General features: G+C 42.3%; 1 protein-coding gene across 2 annotated transcripts; it reads left to right on the top strand.

The window, feature by feature from the left end:
- The first annotated feature begins 1,474 nt into the window (after positions 1-1,474).
- abcg1 (ATP-binding cassette, sub-family G (WHITE), member 1) lies at positions 1,475-18,605 on the top strand. Of its 2 annotated transcripts, none has more exons than XM_070905695.1 (14): positions 1,475-1,712; positions 7,005-7,122; positions 8,770-8,902; positions 9,630-9,680; positions 11,131-11,276; positions 12,539-12,662; positions 12,888-13,002; positions 13,903-14,048; positions 14,903-15,001; positions 15,086-15,254; positions 16,663-16,763; positions 16,981-17,139; positions 17,223-17,341; positions 18,377-18,605. In XM_070905695.1, exons 1-14 carry the CDS (start codon positions 1,490-1,492, stop codon positions 18,603-18,605), a joined length of 1,932 nt encoding a protein of 643 aa, XP_070761796.1. In that variant the 5' UTR covers positions 1,475-1,489. The 2 variants fall into 2 exon arrangements, with proteins under 2 accessions (XP_070761796.1, XP_070761795.1); XM_070905694.1 differs by having other exon boundaries at positions 14,900-15,001.
- The last annotated feature ends 979 nt before the right edge of the window (positions 18,606-19,584 follow it).

Below are 19,584 nucleotides of genomic sequence, written 5' to 3'. Positions count from 1 at the left end.
ACAGACAGTGGACATGATGATGATAATGAAGATGAGGATGATGATGAAGATGAGGGTGATGGTGAGGATGATTATGATGTAGATGAGGATAATGATGAAGATGAGGATAATGGTGATGGAGATGTGAGGATGAAGATGGGGGTGATGGAGATGTGAGGATGATGGTGATGAGGATGAGGATAAAGATGATGATGATGTGATGATGAGGTTAAAGATGAGGTTAAAGATGATGGTGATGAGGATGATGATGAAGGTGATGATTATGATGATGATAACGGTGAAAGTGATGATGATGGGGATGATGATGTGATGATGATGATGGTGATGAGGATGATGATGACCCCCCCCCCCGAGATGTGGTGCAGTACAAGTACAATATGTCGCTCTGAGATATGGTGCAGTACACGTACAATATTGCATCTGAGATGTAGTGCAGTACAAGTACAATATGTCGCTCTGAGATTTGGTGCAGTACACGTACAATATTGCCTCTGAGATGTAGTGCAGTACAAGTACAATACATCCCTCTGAGATGTAGTGCAGTACAACTGCAATATTGCCTCTGAGATGTAGTGCAGTACAACTACAATATGTCCCTCTGAGATGTGGTGCAGTACAAGTACAATACATTTCTCTGAGATGTAGTGCAGTACAAGAACAATACATCCCTCTGAGATGTGGTGCAGTACAAGTACAATACATTTCTCTGAGATGTAGTGCAGTACAAGAACAATACATCCCTCTGAGATGTGGTGCAGTAGAAGTAGAAAGCTGCATGAAATGGAAATACTCGAGTAAAGTACAAGTAGCAGCCAAATCAAATGTCAGATGTCAGAGAGTCCTTGAACGCGCCATCAATCAGCCAAAAATCAGCACTGTTCCTTAAATGTCTCAGCGGGACGTCCACTGGTCACAGGGTTGGAGGTTTGATTCCCGGTTCCACCTGTCGCCACCTTTCGCCACCTGTCTCTGTCTGTCTCCATCTGTCTCTGTCTGTCTCCACCTGTCTCCTGAAGTGTCCTGAACAAAACACTGAACCCCAAACTGCTCGCTGCCGTCAGTGTGTGTGTGTGTGTGTGTGTGTGTGTGTTGAAAAGTACTTTGAATAAAGACTACTATATAAATGCAGCCTTCGACTTCAACATGCTTTGTGTCCTTTAATCTGTTTCAGTTTCTCTGTTTGACACAGGAACAGGAACAACGTCAGAGATCACTTTACTTCCTGTGATCAAAGACAGAATTAAAGGAGTACTTTGGTTGTTTTGAATTATTTTAGTACTTTCTGAACTTGTAGATACGTATTATTATTAACAGAATGTGTTGCAAAAACAACATATGATTATGAACGTCTGGCAAATGTTACGTTGTTGACTTTATATCCTGTTAATAAATACAGTATAATGGCTGATTGATTTACTTTGTAAAAATAAAACTCTACATCAGGGGTGTCCGATCTAACCCTCAGAACACCAACGGGCCCCCGGACCTGATGCTGGACCCCCGGACGGTGTGCGTTTGTATGGACGAGGGGGTCAACAAGCGGCCGGTGGGCAGCCAGCAGACGCCGCTGCTGCAGGGACACCTGAAGAAGGTGGACAACAACCTGACGGAGGCCCAGAAGTTCTCCTCATTACCACGGAGACCCGCAGTCAACATTGAGTTCAAAGACGTCTCGTACTCCATCAGAGAGGGACCCTGGTGGAGGAAGAAAGGTACTGAAACAGACCTGATACAGAATCTGCATCCCTCTGATCTCACAACACGAGCTGCCACCAAAAAATATTTCATCATCGATTAATCGTTCAGTCGATGAAACATCACAACAAAGACTGAGGTGACGTCGTCAGACGTCTACGAGACCAAAACCCTAAGAGATCCAGTTCACTGAGACGTTAAGACACGACCGTAGCTTCAATCGGAGGCTGTTTTAGGTTTTACATTTAAAAAGTGAAACTACTCATCACTTATCAGAATAGTTGCCGATTAGTTTTCATTTGGTTGACCAATCAATTAATCAACTAATTGTTGCAGCTCTAATCAGTTTTAGAAAATCCGTCATGCTGTCTACATGTGTCGATGATGTGAAAGCAGTTGAACTTCCTGCAGCTCCTTCACAGTAAAACATCTTTTCACTGTAAGAAGTGCTGAGTCTGCATTAACAGTGGGTTAACATCACATCTGAAATTTGACAGACTCACCTCAGACCATGAGCCTCTACATTAGAACTTCACCTGAGGTGGAACATTAGAGCCTTAATGTTAACATTAGAGCCTCACCTGAGGTGGAACATTAGAGCCTTAATGTTAACATTAGAGCCTCACCTGAGGTGGAACATTAGAACCTCACCTGTGGTGGATCATTAGAGCCTCACCTGAGGTAGAGCCTCACCTGAGGTGGAACATTAGAGCCTTAATGTTAACATTAGAACCTCACCTGAGGTGGAACATTAGAGCCTTAATGTTAACATTAGAGCCTCACCTGAGGTGGAACATTAGAACCTCACCTGAGGTGGAACATTAGAGCCTCACCTGTGGTGGAACATTAGAGCCTCACCTGAGGTGGATCATTAGAGCCTTAATGTTAACATTAGAGCCTCACCTGAGGTGGAACATTAGAACCTCACCTGTGGTGGATCATTAGAGCCTCACCTGAGGTAGTGCCTCACCTGAGGTGGAACATTAGAGCCTTAAAGTTAACATTAGAGCCTCACCTGAGGTGGAACATTAGAACCTCACCTGAGGTAGAGCCTCACCTGAGGTGGAACATTAGAGCCTTAATGTTAACATTAGAGCCTCACCTGAGGTGGAACATTAGAACCTCACCTGTGGTGGATCATTAGAGCCTCACCTGAGGTAGAGCCTCACCTGAGGTGGAACATTAGAGCCTTAATGTTAACATTAGAGCCTCACCTGAGGTAGAACCTCACCTGAGGTGGAACATTAGAGCCTTAATGTTAACATTAGAGCCTCACCTGATGTGGAACATTAGAGCCTTAATGTTAACATTAGAGCCTCACCTGAGGTAGAGCCTCACCTGAGGTGGAACATTAGAGCCTTAATGTTAACATTAGAGCCTCACCTGAGGTAGAGCCTCACCTGAGGTGGAACATTAGAGCCTTAATGTTAACATTAGAGCCTCACCTGAGGTGGAACATTAGATTGTTGGTACTTTTACTTCTTCCACAGCTGTCGCTTGTGGACCATCATTGTAATTCATTGACATTTGAATCTAAAGCGCTGTGTTGTCTCTGTGCTGATGATGCAACATATAAGGTCTCACAAACACTGATGTAATTACTGTTGATGGAGGCTGATCTGAGGTCTGTTTATTGTCTGCTGTATCAGAGGATCAGAGACGTTCAGCAGGTTACTGTCAGTCAACAAACTGCAGTCCCCTCACTGTGTCACAGACCAACACAGAGGAGGACATTATATTTCTAAACATTATATTTTCTAGACCAATCAAGCGGCTGATTTAAACACCTGCTGGTTCATGAACATAAATCGACAAACTTAGTCAGTTAGCACCTGATGAAACACTAAATTATAAAAGTGAAACTGAACCAAACAACACAGCAGTGTCTGCAGAGATCATCAGGCTGCTGGAACACAAACATGAGGATTTAATGGAGATGAATTAAAGTGACTCTGATTTCATGTAGCAGAGGATTGTGGATTTTGCTTCAGCTGGTGACAGCTCAGAATAGTCTGAGTGGTTTTGGGGATTTGCAGGTGAAAAGACGTCTAAATGTTTGGGTTAAGATCTTTTTGTAAGGCAGTCAGTTAGTTACATATTCAACATGTAATCACAGTGTTACTGCAAGTGAGGTGACAAAGTATTCACAGTAACTCTGACGGCTCAGTTCAGTGGAGTTGAAGAAACATAAAAAGGAAATATAAGTACCTGAAAATGGTACTGTAACAACAGTACCTAGTTAAGTAAATGTACTTCCACTTCTGGTCTGTTCTATTTCAGTCATCAAGGTTTCCTCTTAGAGCTTCAGTGAAACAACCAGCAACAGCGTATTATTATCAGAGTGTGTGTGTGTGTGTGTGTGTGTGTGTGTGTGTTGGATTATCAGGCTGTAATCTGTTAATCCCAGTCAGGGTCTCCTGCTGTAAATAGCTGCAGGTCAGATTAGAAGCAGCTCTGTCGCTCAGCGCCGTGAGAAAATAAAAGACAGACAACAGAAAAACCAGCTGACGATGTTTGTGACTGAAGAGACGAAGCTCCTGTCAGTCTGAGTGAAGGGTTTACTGCTCCATATCATACTATCAGATTATAAACACGTTAACTAACAGAGATCACAGATGTGGTTCAAACTGTCCAATAAATATATATGTCAACTATTTGTCTCTCATTAGTATCCTGAACATACAAGTCACATAGATACCAAATATATTTCAAGATATAGCAAAAATGTCACATAAAGGTATGTGTGTTTGAGAACATAAATGCTAATATGTGAGTTATTGATATTGTTCCTTATACTGATTATATATTACTCATACGTGATGCATGACTGCATGTTTCATGGTTGCTGCAATGCTGCTAAGACTCATGAGAGCTGGAGTTGTTGGAAAAAACAAACAAAATGTCTTTTTATTTCTCTGTTAAATTGTTCAAATGTTTTTATTGTTCAGAGCAGAAGTTCAGCAGTTTGTTATATATATATAATATTCGTTTAGGTGGAAATGTTTCAAGTCTTTGCTACAAATGAGACAAACAAAAAAAACCTAAAAGAAACGGAAATTAAAACTCAGCAACATAAACTGAAACTTACAAATAAATATTTCAAAGTGCTCTTTAAACCTGCTTTCATGAATCTGGAATGAAAACCTCGTGTCATGTTTCAGCTTTTCAGGACAAAAGATAGAAAGAAAAGACTGAAGAACACAAAGAGTTCAGTCTGCAAACAGGAAATATGATGACTCTGTTTATGTCACACGTTCCCAAAGAAGTTTATTTCTGCAGATGAAAAACCAAAAATCACAGAACAAACTCATTTTAAACGTGTGAATCGAATTTATTCAGCCAAATCATCATTATCAAAGCATGATTTGGTAAATGCATATATATTTATGTATATATCAGGGCTGCAGTAAAGACACAAGTCTCCAAGAGACGGCTCCGAGATCAAGTCGAGTCCAAAAACAATATATATATATTTATATAAGGAGCTCCCTCTGAGGACACTGTGGTCATGACATCTTTAATTAATCAAATGAATACTGACCTCGTCCCTGAGATGTTTTAACTAAATAAAGTGACGCAATAGCGTAACGTTTCAAAGACATTACTTTACAGTGCATTAATGGCACTGCCAGTATTTGTACACACTGTTCAGTAGTATATACAGGATAATAGATGAATAGTACCACAGTACAAAGTACATTCCAGACTAACTTTTGTTGAATGAAGTCTGTAATGAGACGCTGTCTGAGCCTTTCACAGCTCAGGTTTCCTGTTTGTTCATGTTCATGTTAGAAAACTAGAGTTTCACTGAGAACAGTTCACACCTGCTCACGTGTGACGAACACTCCTCCTCCTCCTCCTGATGATGATGATGTTCAGGTGAATTGCATTCAGAACTGAAAATAATAAAGTTTGAAACACTGAAAAAGAGAAAAACGATGGATGATGCATCATGGGTATTCCTAGAGTGCAGGCTGACTGACTGCCACTGAGGTTACTGCAGGTCATCGTCACTGATCAGACTCAGAGCTGCTCATCGTCCCAAATCAAGTTCACTAAATGTTCCCGATCACTGCTGGACTGACCTGACAGTCAACACTGAGGGAGGATCAAACTCACGGTGCACTTACTATGTTAATCCACAGCTTCCAACTGCAGTACAGTGTGTAGTACTGCAGTACAGTGTGTATGTGTGTATTCCTGCAGTACATTGTGTAGTACTGCACTACATTGTGTAGTACTGCAGTACTGAGGTTACTGCTGGTCAGAGAGGATTAAATCAGATTCGATCAGATTAAATCTGATAATCTCATTAAAAAGCGTTCAGCCTCCGTCAGCAGATAAACACTGCAGCGGTTACTGCAGGACATCATCTTCATCTTCATCATTTTCATCATCATTATCATCCTTTCTGATTTCCATGGTAACACCATATCTATAATTAATGTAATGACATTTCCTCAGTTGTTGGGTCGGACGACAGCACAGCTTTTGATTTTATTTTTCCTGTTTTTCTGTTCTGTTAGTTATTTAAGTTAAGTTTAGTTAAGGGGAATTAGTTAAATTAGTTAGTTAAGATAGTTAGTTATTTAAGTTAAGTTAGTTAGTCATTTAAGTTAGTTAAGTTAAGCTAGTTAGTTATTTAAGTTAGTTATATAAGTTAAGTTAGTTAGTTAAATATTTAAGTTAGTTAAGTTAGTTAGTCATTTAAGTTAGTTAAGTTAAGCTAGTTAGTTATTTAAGTTAGTTATTTAAGTTAAGTGAAGTTAAGTTAGTTAGTTGGGTAGTTGTTTAAATTAGTTAGTTATTTAAGTTAGTTAAGTCAGTCTGACTTTTTTTATTTAGTCTTTCTCAGGCAAGATGTATATCTTATTTGTTTTGTTTCAAAAACACAAACCTGGAGTAGTTTTCAGGTGGTCTCGGCCTCAGTCCGGTTGTTTGGGCCAGACCAGAATTAGTTAATGAAACTTTACAGTAAACATCTCATTTTGAAATAAATCTGTGAGCAGAATGCAAAAACTCATCTCAACTTTCAATAACTTTCATTAGTAAAAAACAGGGCTGTTTACAGTTTTTCCTCTCCAGTGATGTTACCTGAGTCGTGAATATCCAGGTGAGTCCAGGTGAGGTTTGTGAGTGTTTCACTGAGAGTTTTTTGTGAATCTGAGCAGATTCATGTGAAACCGGGCAGAGAGGAAAACTTCCAAACAGATCTGAAACCCGACTCAAGGACTCAAGGACTCAAAGACAAAGACCTGTTCTCAGACTGGCTGGGAACCTGCGGACTGATTGTTTCTTTTCTGTCTCAGGTTACAAAACTCTGCTCAAAGGGATCTCTGGGAAATTCACCAGCGGGGACTTGGTGGCCATCATGGGGCCCTCAGGAGCCGGGAAGTCCACCCTCATGAATATCCTGGCCGGGTACAGGTGGGTACCAGCCTGCTGGAGCTGGATTCAACAGGACATGTGGATCAGTGTTTGTAGTTTCACTCGTTTTAATGTGAATATTATTTAGTGTTTTTATAATATATTTAAGAAAAAAACAAAATGACCTTTAACTGGACAGATTTCAGATCAGTAGAGGCTAAATTCATCTAATTTAAAGAAGATGAACCTAATCAATCATCTGTAATACAATTTAACATAGAAATACTAAGTAAAGTAGAAGTACCTCAACATTGTACTTAAATACAGAACTTGAGTAAATGTACTTACTTTGGCAGCGACACTTACTGCAGGTCAGTGCAGACTGAAGGTTTATTAATAAAAGTGAGTTCAGGGCAAAGACTCAAACTTACAGATTCATTCATCAACAAACCATATGAGGTGTTAGAGCGACCTCTAGAGGCAGATAACTGATCTGATTCACAACTGAGTACATTTACGTAAGTGCTGTACAACTTTTAGGTACTTTAGGTACTAAGGTACTTTACTTAGTATTTCCATTTTATGCTACTTTATACTTCTACTGCACTACATCTCAGAGGGAAATACTGTATTTATAGTAGATTATAGTAATATCTAATGATGCTCCACCAGCTGCAACATGACAGTGATGAACACTGATGAATGCATCCACAATCAGAATCAGTAATGTAATGATGTATATTATTCTGCATAACGAGTACTTTTACGGTTGGTACTTTAAGGGTATGATGCTAGTACTTTTGTACTTTTACTTACTTATAACATTTTGAATGCAGGACTTTTACTTACTGAGAATTTCTACACTGTAGTATTTCTACATTTACTAAAGTACAAGATCTGAGTACTTCATCCTCCAGAACTAACTACAAAGCAGTATTAGTCCAGTCCAGTAACAGTCCAGTCCAGTATCAGTCCAGTCCCGTACAAGTCCAGTCCAGTATCAGTCAAGTCCAGTACCAGTCCAGTCCAGTACAAGTGCAGTCCAGTATCAGTCCAGTCCAGTCCAGTAAAGTCCAGTCCAGTATCAGTTTAGTCCAGCATCAGTCCAGTCCAGTATTAGCCAAGTCCAGTATCGGTGCAGTCCAGTATCAGTCCTGTATCAGTCCTGTACCAGTCCAGTCCAGTATCAGTGCGGTCTAGTATCAGTGCAATCTAGTATCATTCCAGTCCAGTATCAGTGCAGTCCAGTATCAGTCCAGTATCGGTCCAGTATCAGTTCAGTTCAGTATCAGTCCAGCATCAGTCCAGTATCAGTTCAGTCCAGTATCAGCCCAGTTTCAGTCCAGCATCAGTCCAGTATCAGTTCAGTCTAGTATCAGTGCAGTCTAGTATCATTCCAGTCCAGTATTAGTTTAGTCCAGTATCAGTTCAGTCCAGCATCAGTCCAGTATCAGTTCAGTCCAGTATCAGTCCAGTATCAGTTCAGTCCAGTATCAGTCCAGTATCAGTCCAGCATCAGTCCAGTATCAGTTCAGTCCAGTATCTGTCCAGTATCAGTTCAGTCCAGTATCAGTCCAGCATCAGTCCAGTATCAGTCCAGTATCAGTCCAGCATCAGTCCTGTATCAGTCCAGCATCAGTCCAGTATCAGTCCAGTCCAGCATCAGTCCAGTCCAGCATCAGAGTGTGTTTCTGTCTTTATGAACAGAGAGACGGGGATGAAGGGGGAGATCCTGATCAACAGGCAGCCCAGAGACCTGCGCTCCTTCAGGAAGGTTTCCTGTTACATCATGCAGGACGACATGCTGCTGCCTCATCTCACCGTGCAGGAGGCCATGATGGTACACGGTGTACTTCACTGTACTTCACTGTACTTCACTGTACTTCACTGTCAGACTGTCACCATCACAAACTAGTTAACATCTGTAACATGTGTCACAGACAGCAGAGCTCAGTGTGGGAGGACAGTACATTAAAGCCAGAGGTGGAGGAAGTAGTAATATCACATTAGAAAAATACTCCATTACATGTAAAAGTATTGTTTCAAAAGTAAAAGTACTCATTGTGCATAAAAATGGCCCCGGTAAGTGTTAAAGTATTATATATAATATTATTGGATTATTAGCACTGATACATTAATATGTGAGTACCTTGAGCTGGAGCTCATTTTAACTGCTGTTTCACTCGTATATAACAAATATTTGAAAGGATACTCACATGTGAACTTTAACTGAAGCTGTCAGATAAATGTGGTGCAGTACAAGTAGAAGTAACATAAAATGGAAATACTCAATTAAATACCTCAAAATTGTACATAGATACTTTCCACCACTGATACCGGATGATTATAGACCATATAAGATTTTACCATACAGTACTGCACAGTGTTGTATATCCTTATGTAGTATTGTACCCCAGGACAGTGGGTCTATACATGCTACTCATTCTGCCACAAAGGTTTCTGCAGTGTTTTCTAGTGTTTTCTGCAGTGAGCTGCAGGTTTTGGTTGAGTCTGGACTCTATAATCCAGGATCAGTGTGTCTGCAGTGATGGATCTCGTTTCTTTAGGTTTCAGCCAACCTGAAGCTACAGGAGAAAATGGAGGCTCGCAGAGAGATGGTGAGTTTTGACCCAGACTACTTCCTGGTATATATACAGTGGGGTCCAAAAGTCTGAGACCACACTGAAAATCTCAAATATTTTCACGTTAACCTGGAAATAATCACAAAGTTTCAGGATTCAGAAACATTTAAAAACAAGAAGTTATGACATGTAAAATGAAGAAGAAATATTTTGATTCCGCACTATTTTTAGATTGGCAATCAAATTTAATCAAATTTGTGGCATTGACCAACTGAACTCCTTCGTCCAAAAGGTCAGATGTCTTTGAGTTGTGTCCTTCCATCGAAGCATGCGTTCAGATGACACACAGGTGGATCTGATCTCCTCATCGGAGGCTCGGTCATGAACTCAGCTTGCAGCCGGTGTTCACCTGTTCTAAATATGGCTGCGCCTCAAGTTTCCAGCAGGTCATTGCTCACTAAGCAACATTGTGATAGTGGGAAACATGGCATCAGAACTAAGTGAAAGTGTCAAACTGTTAATCTGAGCAAAGAGGGGCTTTCTCAGAGTCAAATCATGGCCAAACTAAAGGTTTCTAAGGGGGCAGTGCATGGAACTCTAAAACGCTTTGCAGAAACGGGATCAGTTGTATCCAAAGCTCGATCAGGAAGACCAACAGTGACCATCAGAAGATCAATACAACAAGCTTAGTTCCCCGGGAGATAGAAAAGCAGCTTCATCACAGATACACAGTCTGCTAAATAAAGAACGCCAGACTCCAATCAGCAAAAGTCCTGTCAAAAGAAGGCTGTCCTGTAGTGGTCTCAGAGGACCAGTAGCAGTTTCTAAACCACTTCTCAGAAGGGGAAACAAGGCCAAACTCTTGGGGTGGGCTAAGAAACAGCAGCATTTTACTGTGGATGAAGAAAAGTCCTATTTACTGATGAATCCAGGTGAGAGACTTCTGGCAGTAACAGAAGGGTGTATGTAAGGAGACGAGCAGGAGAGAGAATGATACCGCAGTGGATCAAACCAACAGGGAAACACGGTGGTGGGAATATTCAAGTCTAGGGGGGTTTGCCTACTCTGGAGCTGGACCCCTGCAGTGAATCGACTACACCCTACACATGCTGTACCCTCTGGTCTGCATCTTTGTGGATCTCTCCTGTTCTTGAGCTGATGTTATCATTTGTAATGAAAACAAATGAGTATTACATTCAAACAAATGCAAAAGAGAAGAATCTTGACTGGTGGTCTCAGACTTTTGGACTGGTTAATTCAATTCAAGAAAGTTTTTCTCATGGGGGACCTGTTGGTCTCTGTAATAACATTATAAAGAGTCGGTCTGGACCTGCTCTATTTGTAAAGTGTCATGAGATGACTTTTGCTGTGATTTGGAGCTATATAAATAAAATTTAATTGAAAATTGAACTTTTGGACTCCACTGTATATATTGATCTCAGAGGTCAAAGGTTTCCAAAGGTTTCTGGTCTGTGTGTGTGATCAGGTGCAGGAGATCCTGATGGCTCTGGGTCTACTGGACTGTGCTAAAACCAGGACGTCTCACCTGTCGGGGGGTCAGAGGAAGAGACTGGCCATCGCCCTGGAGCTCGTCAATAATCCACCGGTCATGTTCTTCGATGAACCCACCAGGTCCGACAGTCTGTGAACCTCTGTCACTGATTCTGATCTTGTTTTGTACATTTTAGTCTTGTTATTGTCATTTTGGGTTTTCTGTCATTCTTTGTTGAAACAAACTTCACAGTTTGGACAACCGGGTGTCAGTGAACACTTTGTGGTCGAGAGTCCAGCTCTCCTCAGCCCTGTAGGTCTTTTATTGTCGGAGGGTTGGATTAACCTGTCAGGGGGTCCCAGAGCAGAAAATGAGCTGTTGTTGATGTAGAACAAGGGGCTCACAGTATGTTCTCTGGTTGGGGGGGGGGACAGGCGGGGCTGCTCTTCTTGATTGTTCTAGTTTTTCTCTGAGTCTAGGGTCTAAGGACAGACGGTGTCATATGATGTTCAAATTGTAAAGCCATCTGTGGCTTGAAGGTTTGGGCTCTTTAAATAAGCCGGACCTGGCTGAGGTCGGAGCTGCTGTTGGAGCAGCTCAGACTCTTTACTTGTCCTCACACAGAACAGGTGTGTCTGGAAGCTGATGGATTTGGACCATCTGTTCTTTGACAGATTTTACGTTCATATATCAGTCAGACTCCAAAAACAGGACAGAGGCTGTGTTCTAGTCTCAAGCCCTTGGCTTCACTTTAAAACCAACATCAGGAGCAGTTTGGAGTCTGAATCTGCTCCTCATGAAGGTTTTTAAAAGTCCTCCACAGAGTCATCGCCTCACTCCTGAAACTCTGTCAGACTCACGATCGTTGCAGCAGAACCAGAGAGATCCTGTTTTATTCCACACATTCTTTCTCCTCATCAAAACCTGCAGCCTTCATTACCCACAATGCACCTCTCCCTCTGACAGTTGGGTGGTAGATTGTTGTGTGTTATGCTAGTAGCGGCTAACGTAGCCTGGAGCCTCCAGCCTGCAGCAGAGAGGAGCAGCAGCTACAGATCTCTGGTCAGCTCACTTCTTTCTGACTCCACACCAACAGACTGTAGTTGTAGTCTTCAGCCGACGCTGACTCAAGTGACATCACTGGAGGACATTTATCAGACGTCGCACAGCTCCCTCTGAGACACTGAAGGCTTTATACTACTTTAAAACATCTGCAGAACTCTTTTCAACTTTAAGTAAAGCCGAAAGTTTGAGACTGAAACGATGCCTCCGTCCTCCCTCTCGCATGTGTTTAATATCAGTGGATCTCCTGGTGTCAGTCCCTTTTATAAAGAAAGTGTCTGAAATTGTGACCAAAGAAAACCAACCATATAAACCAACATCCTGTGCGTCTCTGTCTCAGTGGTTTGGACAGCTCGTCTTGTTTCCAGGTGGTCTCTCTGTTGAAAGCTCTGGCTCAGGGAGGACGAACCGTCATCTGCACCATCCACCAACCGAGCGCCAAACTGTTCGAACTCTTTGACAAGGTGATTGCACGCAAACACACTGCAGTTCATTACCCAGCAGCACCGGAGGGACACACTCACTGATCGGTAACTCTCAGGTCCTAAATGTGTCATCATGTCATTTAAAGGTTTAACAAGTGAATAATAATAATGATAATGATAACCAGGATCCATGATACCAGATGCAGGTTCAACTAACTGGTTTATCTTCATCCTGGTATTAAATCTTGTGTTTGTGTGTTCCAGTTGTACGTTCTGAGTCAGGGTCAGTGTATCTACAGGGGGAAAGTCTCCAGTCTGGTTCCCTACCTGAGAGACCTCGGACTCAACTGTCCCACCTACCACAACCCCGCTGACTTCGGTAAGAAACCGATGTCCACGTGTCTGTCACAGGAAGTGTTTTGCGGTAACAGATATATTTGTCTATATGTACTGACAGTTATTGGACCTGTACTTCAGACTGTACTGCAGTTAAAGTCACAGCCGGCGTTCTCTTCTTCTTCCACCACCGGGAGGTTTTAGCTGAAGAAGGAAAGTTTATCACCTTAAATCTCAGTTTAACCCCTGGACAACTAGTCTGGAGCCAATCAGGGTCCAGAATGAGACTTCAGGTCACAACACTGAGAATGGACTGTTGAATATTGTGAATACAAATTATTATTACTGGCAGAATATTTGTATATGTTTTAAAACTGGAGGGGAGCCTTAAATAAAGTTTTGAGGTACTTGTACTTCACGTAAATATTACTTTCAACGTCTTATTCTACATCTCAGGGGGAAATATTGTACTTTTTACTTCTCTACGTTTATCTGACAGCTTTAGTTTCTTTACAGATGAATAGATGAAATGACCCAGCTGTTTATAAAGTAGTTTAAATTACTTCTACCACATACAACAGTAAACTGCTACTACAATGTATATTAATATAACTGTCACCGGTCAGGTCTGCAGTACAAGTACTTTTGCTTTGATAGTTTAAGTACATTTTGCTGATAATACTTTTGTACTTATACTGAAGTGATAATTTGAGGGCAGGAATTTTACTTGTAACAGTAAAGAGTATTTGTACACTGTGGTATTACTACTTTTACTTCAGTAAAAGATCGGAGTACTTCTTCTACTGTCACTGACAACCTCTCTGAAATATGAAAGGCTGTCCAGCAGCAGCATCTAGTGGATATGAGAGGAACTGCAGCTGCACAGTACAGCGTCCTCCTCTCCTGTCCCTGTGATCATGTGATCATGTGTCTCTGTCCTCAGTGATGGAGGTGGCGTCTGGAGAGTACGGAGATCAGATGGTCAGACTGGTGAAAGCCGTCCAGGACAGGAAGTGTGAAAAGGATTATCAGAGTGAACTGAACGGAGACTCAAACCTCCACCCGCTCCTGTGGCAGCGCACAGAGGAGGTGAGAAACAAACACACCCATCAGCCTGCTGAGTCTCAACACTCAGCTAACATACAGGAACTGTAGGTCACACACAAGTCACATGACCAGAGCAGCGTGAACTCTTCAGACTTCTGCACTCAGATTCCTTTATTCACCCCCCCCCCCCCCCCCCTCCCCGAAAAGAAACCTCTGAGTACACAAAATATTTTAAGAAGGAAAATAGACATAAAAGTAGAATCACTGGGAGAAAAACAAATATGCTGGATTATTTCCAATTTAGACTGTGAACAAATATTAATGAGAAGTTGAAACATCTTTGGTTTCTTCATCAGATGATTTAAATCTGCTGTGTGTCTTTAATTCATAGATTAATGTCAAACAAACTGTAAAGCTTTGAGATTTATCCTTTTTAATTTATTCTATCAGGTATATTTTGGTCTTATTATTTTCTCGATTAATAATTTGGAACAAAAGAGAAAATAGTGAAGAATGCTGATGTCTTGTTGTGTCTGAAGCCAAAGAGACTCTTTTTATTGTGTTAAAACATAAAGGAGCTGGAACCAATGAACAAATCACTTCAACGATTCTCCGATTATCATTAATTCTGTTCAACTAGCTTAAAGTTGAGTGTAATTTAGAGTCGGCGATATGAGTAAAATATTCCACAACACTGAAGTTTTTGTATGAGTACGAGTCATTATAGTCATCATGATATAGTAAATATCAATTTATGGATAAAACATGTGAATTCCTGGTTTTGGTTCGTTCAGTAAATGAAATACTTGACAAATGAAAACGGAATCAGTCGTGATTATCGATCGGCCTCCAGCTGTTTGTCATCATCATACTTGTAACGCTCTGTTTCTCAGGAGAGTTCGTCGTCTGAAGGTTGTCACAGTTTCTCCGCCAGCTGCATGACTCAGTTCTCCATCCTGTTCAGAAGGACTTTCCTCAGCATCCTCAGAGACTCGGTGAGAAAACACAGCGACGCCTGCTGGACGCCGACAGCTACTGCGGCCGAGAGTAACACATCCATGTTCTCATTGGTCGAGCAGGTGCTGACTCACCTGAGGATCTCCTCTCACATCGGGATCGGCGTTCTGATTGGTCTGTTGTACCTGGGCATCGGGAACGAGGCCAAAAAGGTTCTGAGTAACTCGGGGTTCCTGTTCTTCTCCATGTTGTTCCTGATGTTCGCTGCTCTGATGCCCACAGTCCTCACATGTGAGTCCACGCAGAACAGTAATCTGCATGTAGCTGTTAGACTGTACTACTGTAGTAAAATCAAAAGGTACTTTTACTCAGGTCCTGTACTTAAGTACACATTTGAGGAGTCTTTTTTTCATGCCACTTCATACTTTTACTTCAGTACATTTATCTGACAGCTTGAGTTACTTTACAGATTAAAACATATGAAGAGTTTATAAAATATGATGTTTTGTTATTAAACAGTTTATTATTAAGTCCAGCTGAATGGATCAGTCCATTAATGGATCAGTGGACTGACAGGAAGTGAACTGATGGTGTGAAACCATGTTCTGGTTCCAGCTGCTCAGATGCAGATGTGCTGCTTTCCCTCTGAATGCTGTTAATAACTAACGTCTTGTTAATAATGTGGAGCTTTGTGAAGGCGTCACTTTGGGCTCTGGGTCATTGTGACCAATCGATCCATTAATGGAGACAATAATCAGCTGATTCATCCACAGTGAACTAATAATCATTAGCTGATAGTTCAGAATGAGCTCCACCTCAACTCCAACAGTAACATCCTGCTTCACATTAATGAGGAGGAATAATCCTCTAATGACAGAATCTATAACAGGAGGACAGACACAGGAGGACAGACACAGGGGGACAGTCACAGGGGGACAGACACAGGAGGACAGACACAGGGGGACAGACACAGGGGGACAGACACAGGAGGACAGTCACAGGGGGACAGACACAGGGGGACAGACACAGGAGGACAGTCACAAGAGGACAGTCACAGGGGGACAGTCACAGGAGGACAGTCACAAGAGGACAGTCACAGGAGGACAGACACAGGAGGACAGACACAGGGGGACAGACAGGGGGACAGTCATAGGGGGACAGACACAGGAGGACAGTCACAGGAGGACAGACACAGGAGGACAGTCACAGGAGGACAGACACAGGAGGACAGACACAGGAGGACAGACACAGGGGGACAGACAGGGGGACAGTCATAGGGGGACAGACAGGAGGACAGACACAGGAGGACAGTCACAGGAGGACAGACACAGGAGGACAGTCACAGGAGGACAGACACAGGGGACATCTGACTGCTGGAAGACTTTAAGGACATCTGACTGATGATACTGACAGATCACATTTCTTTTATTTGACATTTGAACGTTATTTTGCATCTGATGGTGCGTGTGTGTGTGTGCGTGTGTGTGTGTGTGTGTGTGTGGGTGTGTGTGTGTGTGTGTGTGCGCGTGTGCGTGTGTGCGTGTGTGCGTGTGTGGGTGTGTGTGTGTGTGCGTGTGTGCGTGTGTGTGTGTGTGCGTGTGTGTGGGTGTGTGTGGGTGTGTGTGTGTGTGTGTGTGCGTGTGTGTGTGTGTGTGTGTGTGCGTGTGTGTGTGTGTGTGTGTGTGTGTGTGTGCTTCAGTTCCTCTGGAGATGGGAGTTTTTCTGAGGGAACACCTGAACTACTGGTACAGTCTGAAGGCTTACTACCTGGCCAAAACCATGGCTGACGTCCCCTTCCAGGTAACTATGATCCAGCAGGTCTGCAGTCTTTTTAGAATATTTGTTAGAATAAACGAGCTTTCAGCACAGAGTCTCCAAACTTAATGTAGAAGCTTAAGAAACAAAGATTACAGCTACGAAACTACGGTCACAGCGTCATTACAGATTTGATGTTCGGTCTTTTGTCCAGCTATTCCTTCTGGTGTACTTCACTGAATACTGTCTATCCTCTGTACAGGTAGTATTCCCGCTGCTGTACTGCAGTATTGTGTACTGGATGACGGCTCAGCCTCCAGATGCCGGGCGGTTCTTCCTCTTCCTGTCTCTCGGGGTTCTGACCTCTCTGGTGGCCCAGAGTCTGGGTCTGCTGATCGGAGCCGCCTCCACCTCACTGCAGGTCAGTTTTTCTGAACTCACCTGTGTGTTCACAGACAGGTGACACACCTGCTGGCTTCACTCAGGTGTGTTTGTTTCCTGCAGGTGGCAACGTTTGTCGGTCCGGTCACAGCGATACCTGTTCTGTTGTTCTCTGGGTTCTTTGTCAGTTTTGACACCATCCCCTGGTACCTGCAGTGGATGTCCTACATCTCCTACGTCAGGTGGGGGCGCTGTTTGATTAAAGAACTACAACTCTGTTGATGCTGTGATTGTTTTCTATGTCTCTGAAACTGAATCCTTTACATTTACACCTTAAAATATCATTCATTTACCCAATAATCAATCATCAATAATGATGTAATCACTGTATTTTAATGAGATTAATTAAGGATTTGTGATATAATTTTGTGATTAAGGAGCAACTTTTTTGTAAATTCTAGGCTACAGCTTTTATTACCTTCTAAAAAGCCCTTAATCCACAACGAAAACTCACTACAACGTAGTCACAAGCCAACATGAAAAATGAGGTCATTTCAAGTTCAATATAGTTTGACCCATTAAAACCCCACAAAACAAAAAAAACACACTTTTAACTGCTTTGTATGCAGTTAGCTAGTTTAGTCCAGTGGTTCCCAAACTAGGGGTCGAGCCCCTTCAAAGAGTCACCAGATAAATCTCAGGGGTCGTGAGATGATTAAGAGGAAAGAAGAAAGTTACAGAAATCTGTTTTCAGTTTGTTCTGTTATCTTTGATCATTTGAACATTTTTATTGAAATGAGATCATGTGAGAAGTTTAGGAGAAATTCTTTGGTGGAACTGATGAACATGAAACATGAAGGAAACACAACTACACACTGATTATCTGTAAGAGGTCAGGTTTTAATTAATGTAACTAATCTAACTTAAGATATTAAATCAATGTAGTGAAGTAGAAGTATAAAGTGGCATAATATGGAAATACTAAAGTAAAGTACAAGTACATCAAAATGGTACAGTTCAGTACAGCACTTGAGTAAATGAAGTTAGTTTACGAACTCTGACTGCTGATTTGACAGGTTCAGAAGATGTCGTAGATTCAGCAGAGAGCAGGATGTTACCAGTAAGAAAAGCATCAAATAAAAGCACTACAGTCTTTCTTTCTGTCAAGCATCAACCGACAGAGAAAGAAACTCTATTTAACTTTCAGGTTAACAGTACTTTCACCCTAAACATCTTCCTCTGCTCACATTATGAAGTCCCTCTGTGTTGTGCTTCAGGTACGGTTTTGAGGGTGTCATCCTGTCCATCTACGGTCTGGACCGGGACGATCTGCACTGTGATGAAGACGACACCTGCCACTTCCAGAAGTCTGAGGCCATCCTGAAGGAGCTGGACATGCTGGACGCCAAACTCTACCTGGACTTCATCGTCCTCGCCATCTTCTTCTTCTCTCTGAGGCTCATCGCTTACTTTGTCCTCCGGTACAAGATCAGCGCTGAGAGGTAGACCAGGAGGAGCACCAGGAGGAGGACCAGGAGGAGCACCAGGAGGAGCACCAGGAGGACGAGTTACAGGAGAATATCTGAGCTGCAGCGTCCAGAGTTTAGGTCAAAACCTTTAGGCCAAAGTTAGCGTGTAGCTGTGGAGTTTGTCTACATGTGAACACTGAATCTTCTTTGGCTCGCTGTTAAAAAATGACACAAAGACGAGTCGACGTGGGAAGGTTTAAGACCTAGATTTGATTTGGGCAAAGAGAAGAAAGGTTAAAGGTCTCTGAGTGTCATTAGAGGACGAGGTGAGGACACATCAGGTCCTGCAGGGACGGGAGCTGGTCTCCTGATTCCTGAAGGTTTAACTACGCTACAACAACAAACTAACAGAACTGGAGAACGCCTGATTTTTATGTACGCTTTTCAGAATAAAAGCCTCTGCAGGCCGGATGAGGAGGTGGGACGGACTCTGGACGCTCATGATTCAGTATGTTTTTAAAGAGTCTCAGAATGGACACAACATTTACGTTAATTTAGTTTGTCTCTGAGGGGAGGACACTTTGGACTCTGTCCACACAAACACTGTGTATCTCAGACTGCTTATGAATAAAGTAAAGACTAATTATGTCCTGAATAAAACCTTTATTTACTCCCACATTAGTGAAAGATTTCTTTAACAGCACTGAGGAGAAAGCTCTGCTCACACCACCGGAGCCGGTAACCAGGCTGAGAGTCTGCAGCCGACACTTTGATTCAGTCTTCTGACAGAAATGTATTTTAGTGGTGATCAACAAAAACATTTTAGTTCCTTTTTGTGTGTTTAAAGCTTTTTGAGACAGCTGTCTCCATCTCTGTCGTGTACGGTTACCGTGGTTACAGCTGTCTCCATCTCTGTTGTGTACGGTTACCGTGGTTACAGCTGTCTCCATCTCTGTCGTGTACGGTTACCGTGGTTACAGCTGTCTCCATCTCTGTTGTGTACGGTTACCGTGGTT

Source organism: Enoplosus armatus, chromosome 5, assembly GCF_043641665.1.
Source record: "Enoplosus armatus isolate fEnoArm2 chromosome 5, fEnoArm2.hap1, whole genome shotgun sequence".
Taxonomy (NCBI): Eukaryota; Metazoa; Chordata; class Actinopteri; order Centrarchiformes; family Enoplosidae; genus Enoplosus; species Enoplosus armatus.
This window is presented reverse-complemented; position numbering and strand designations above follow the sequence as displayed.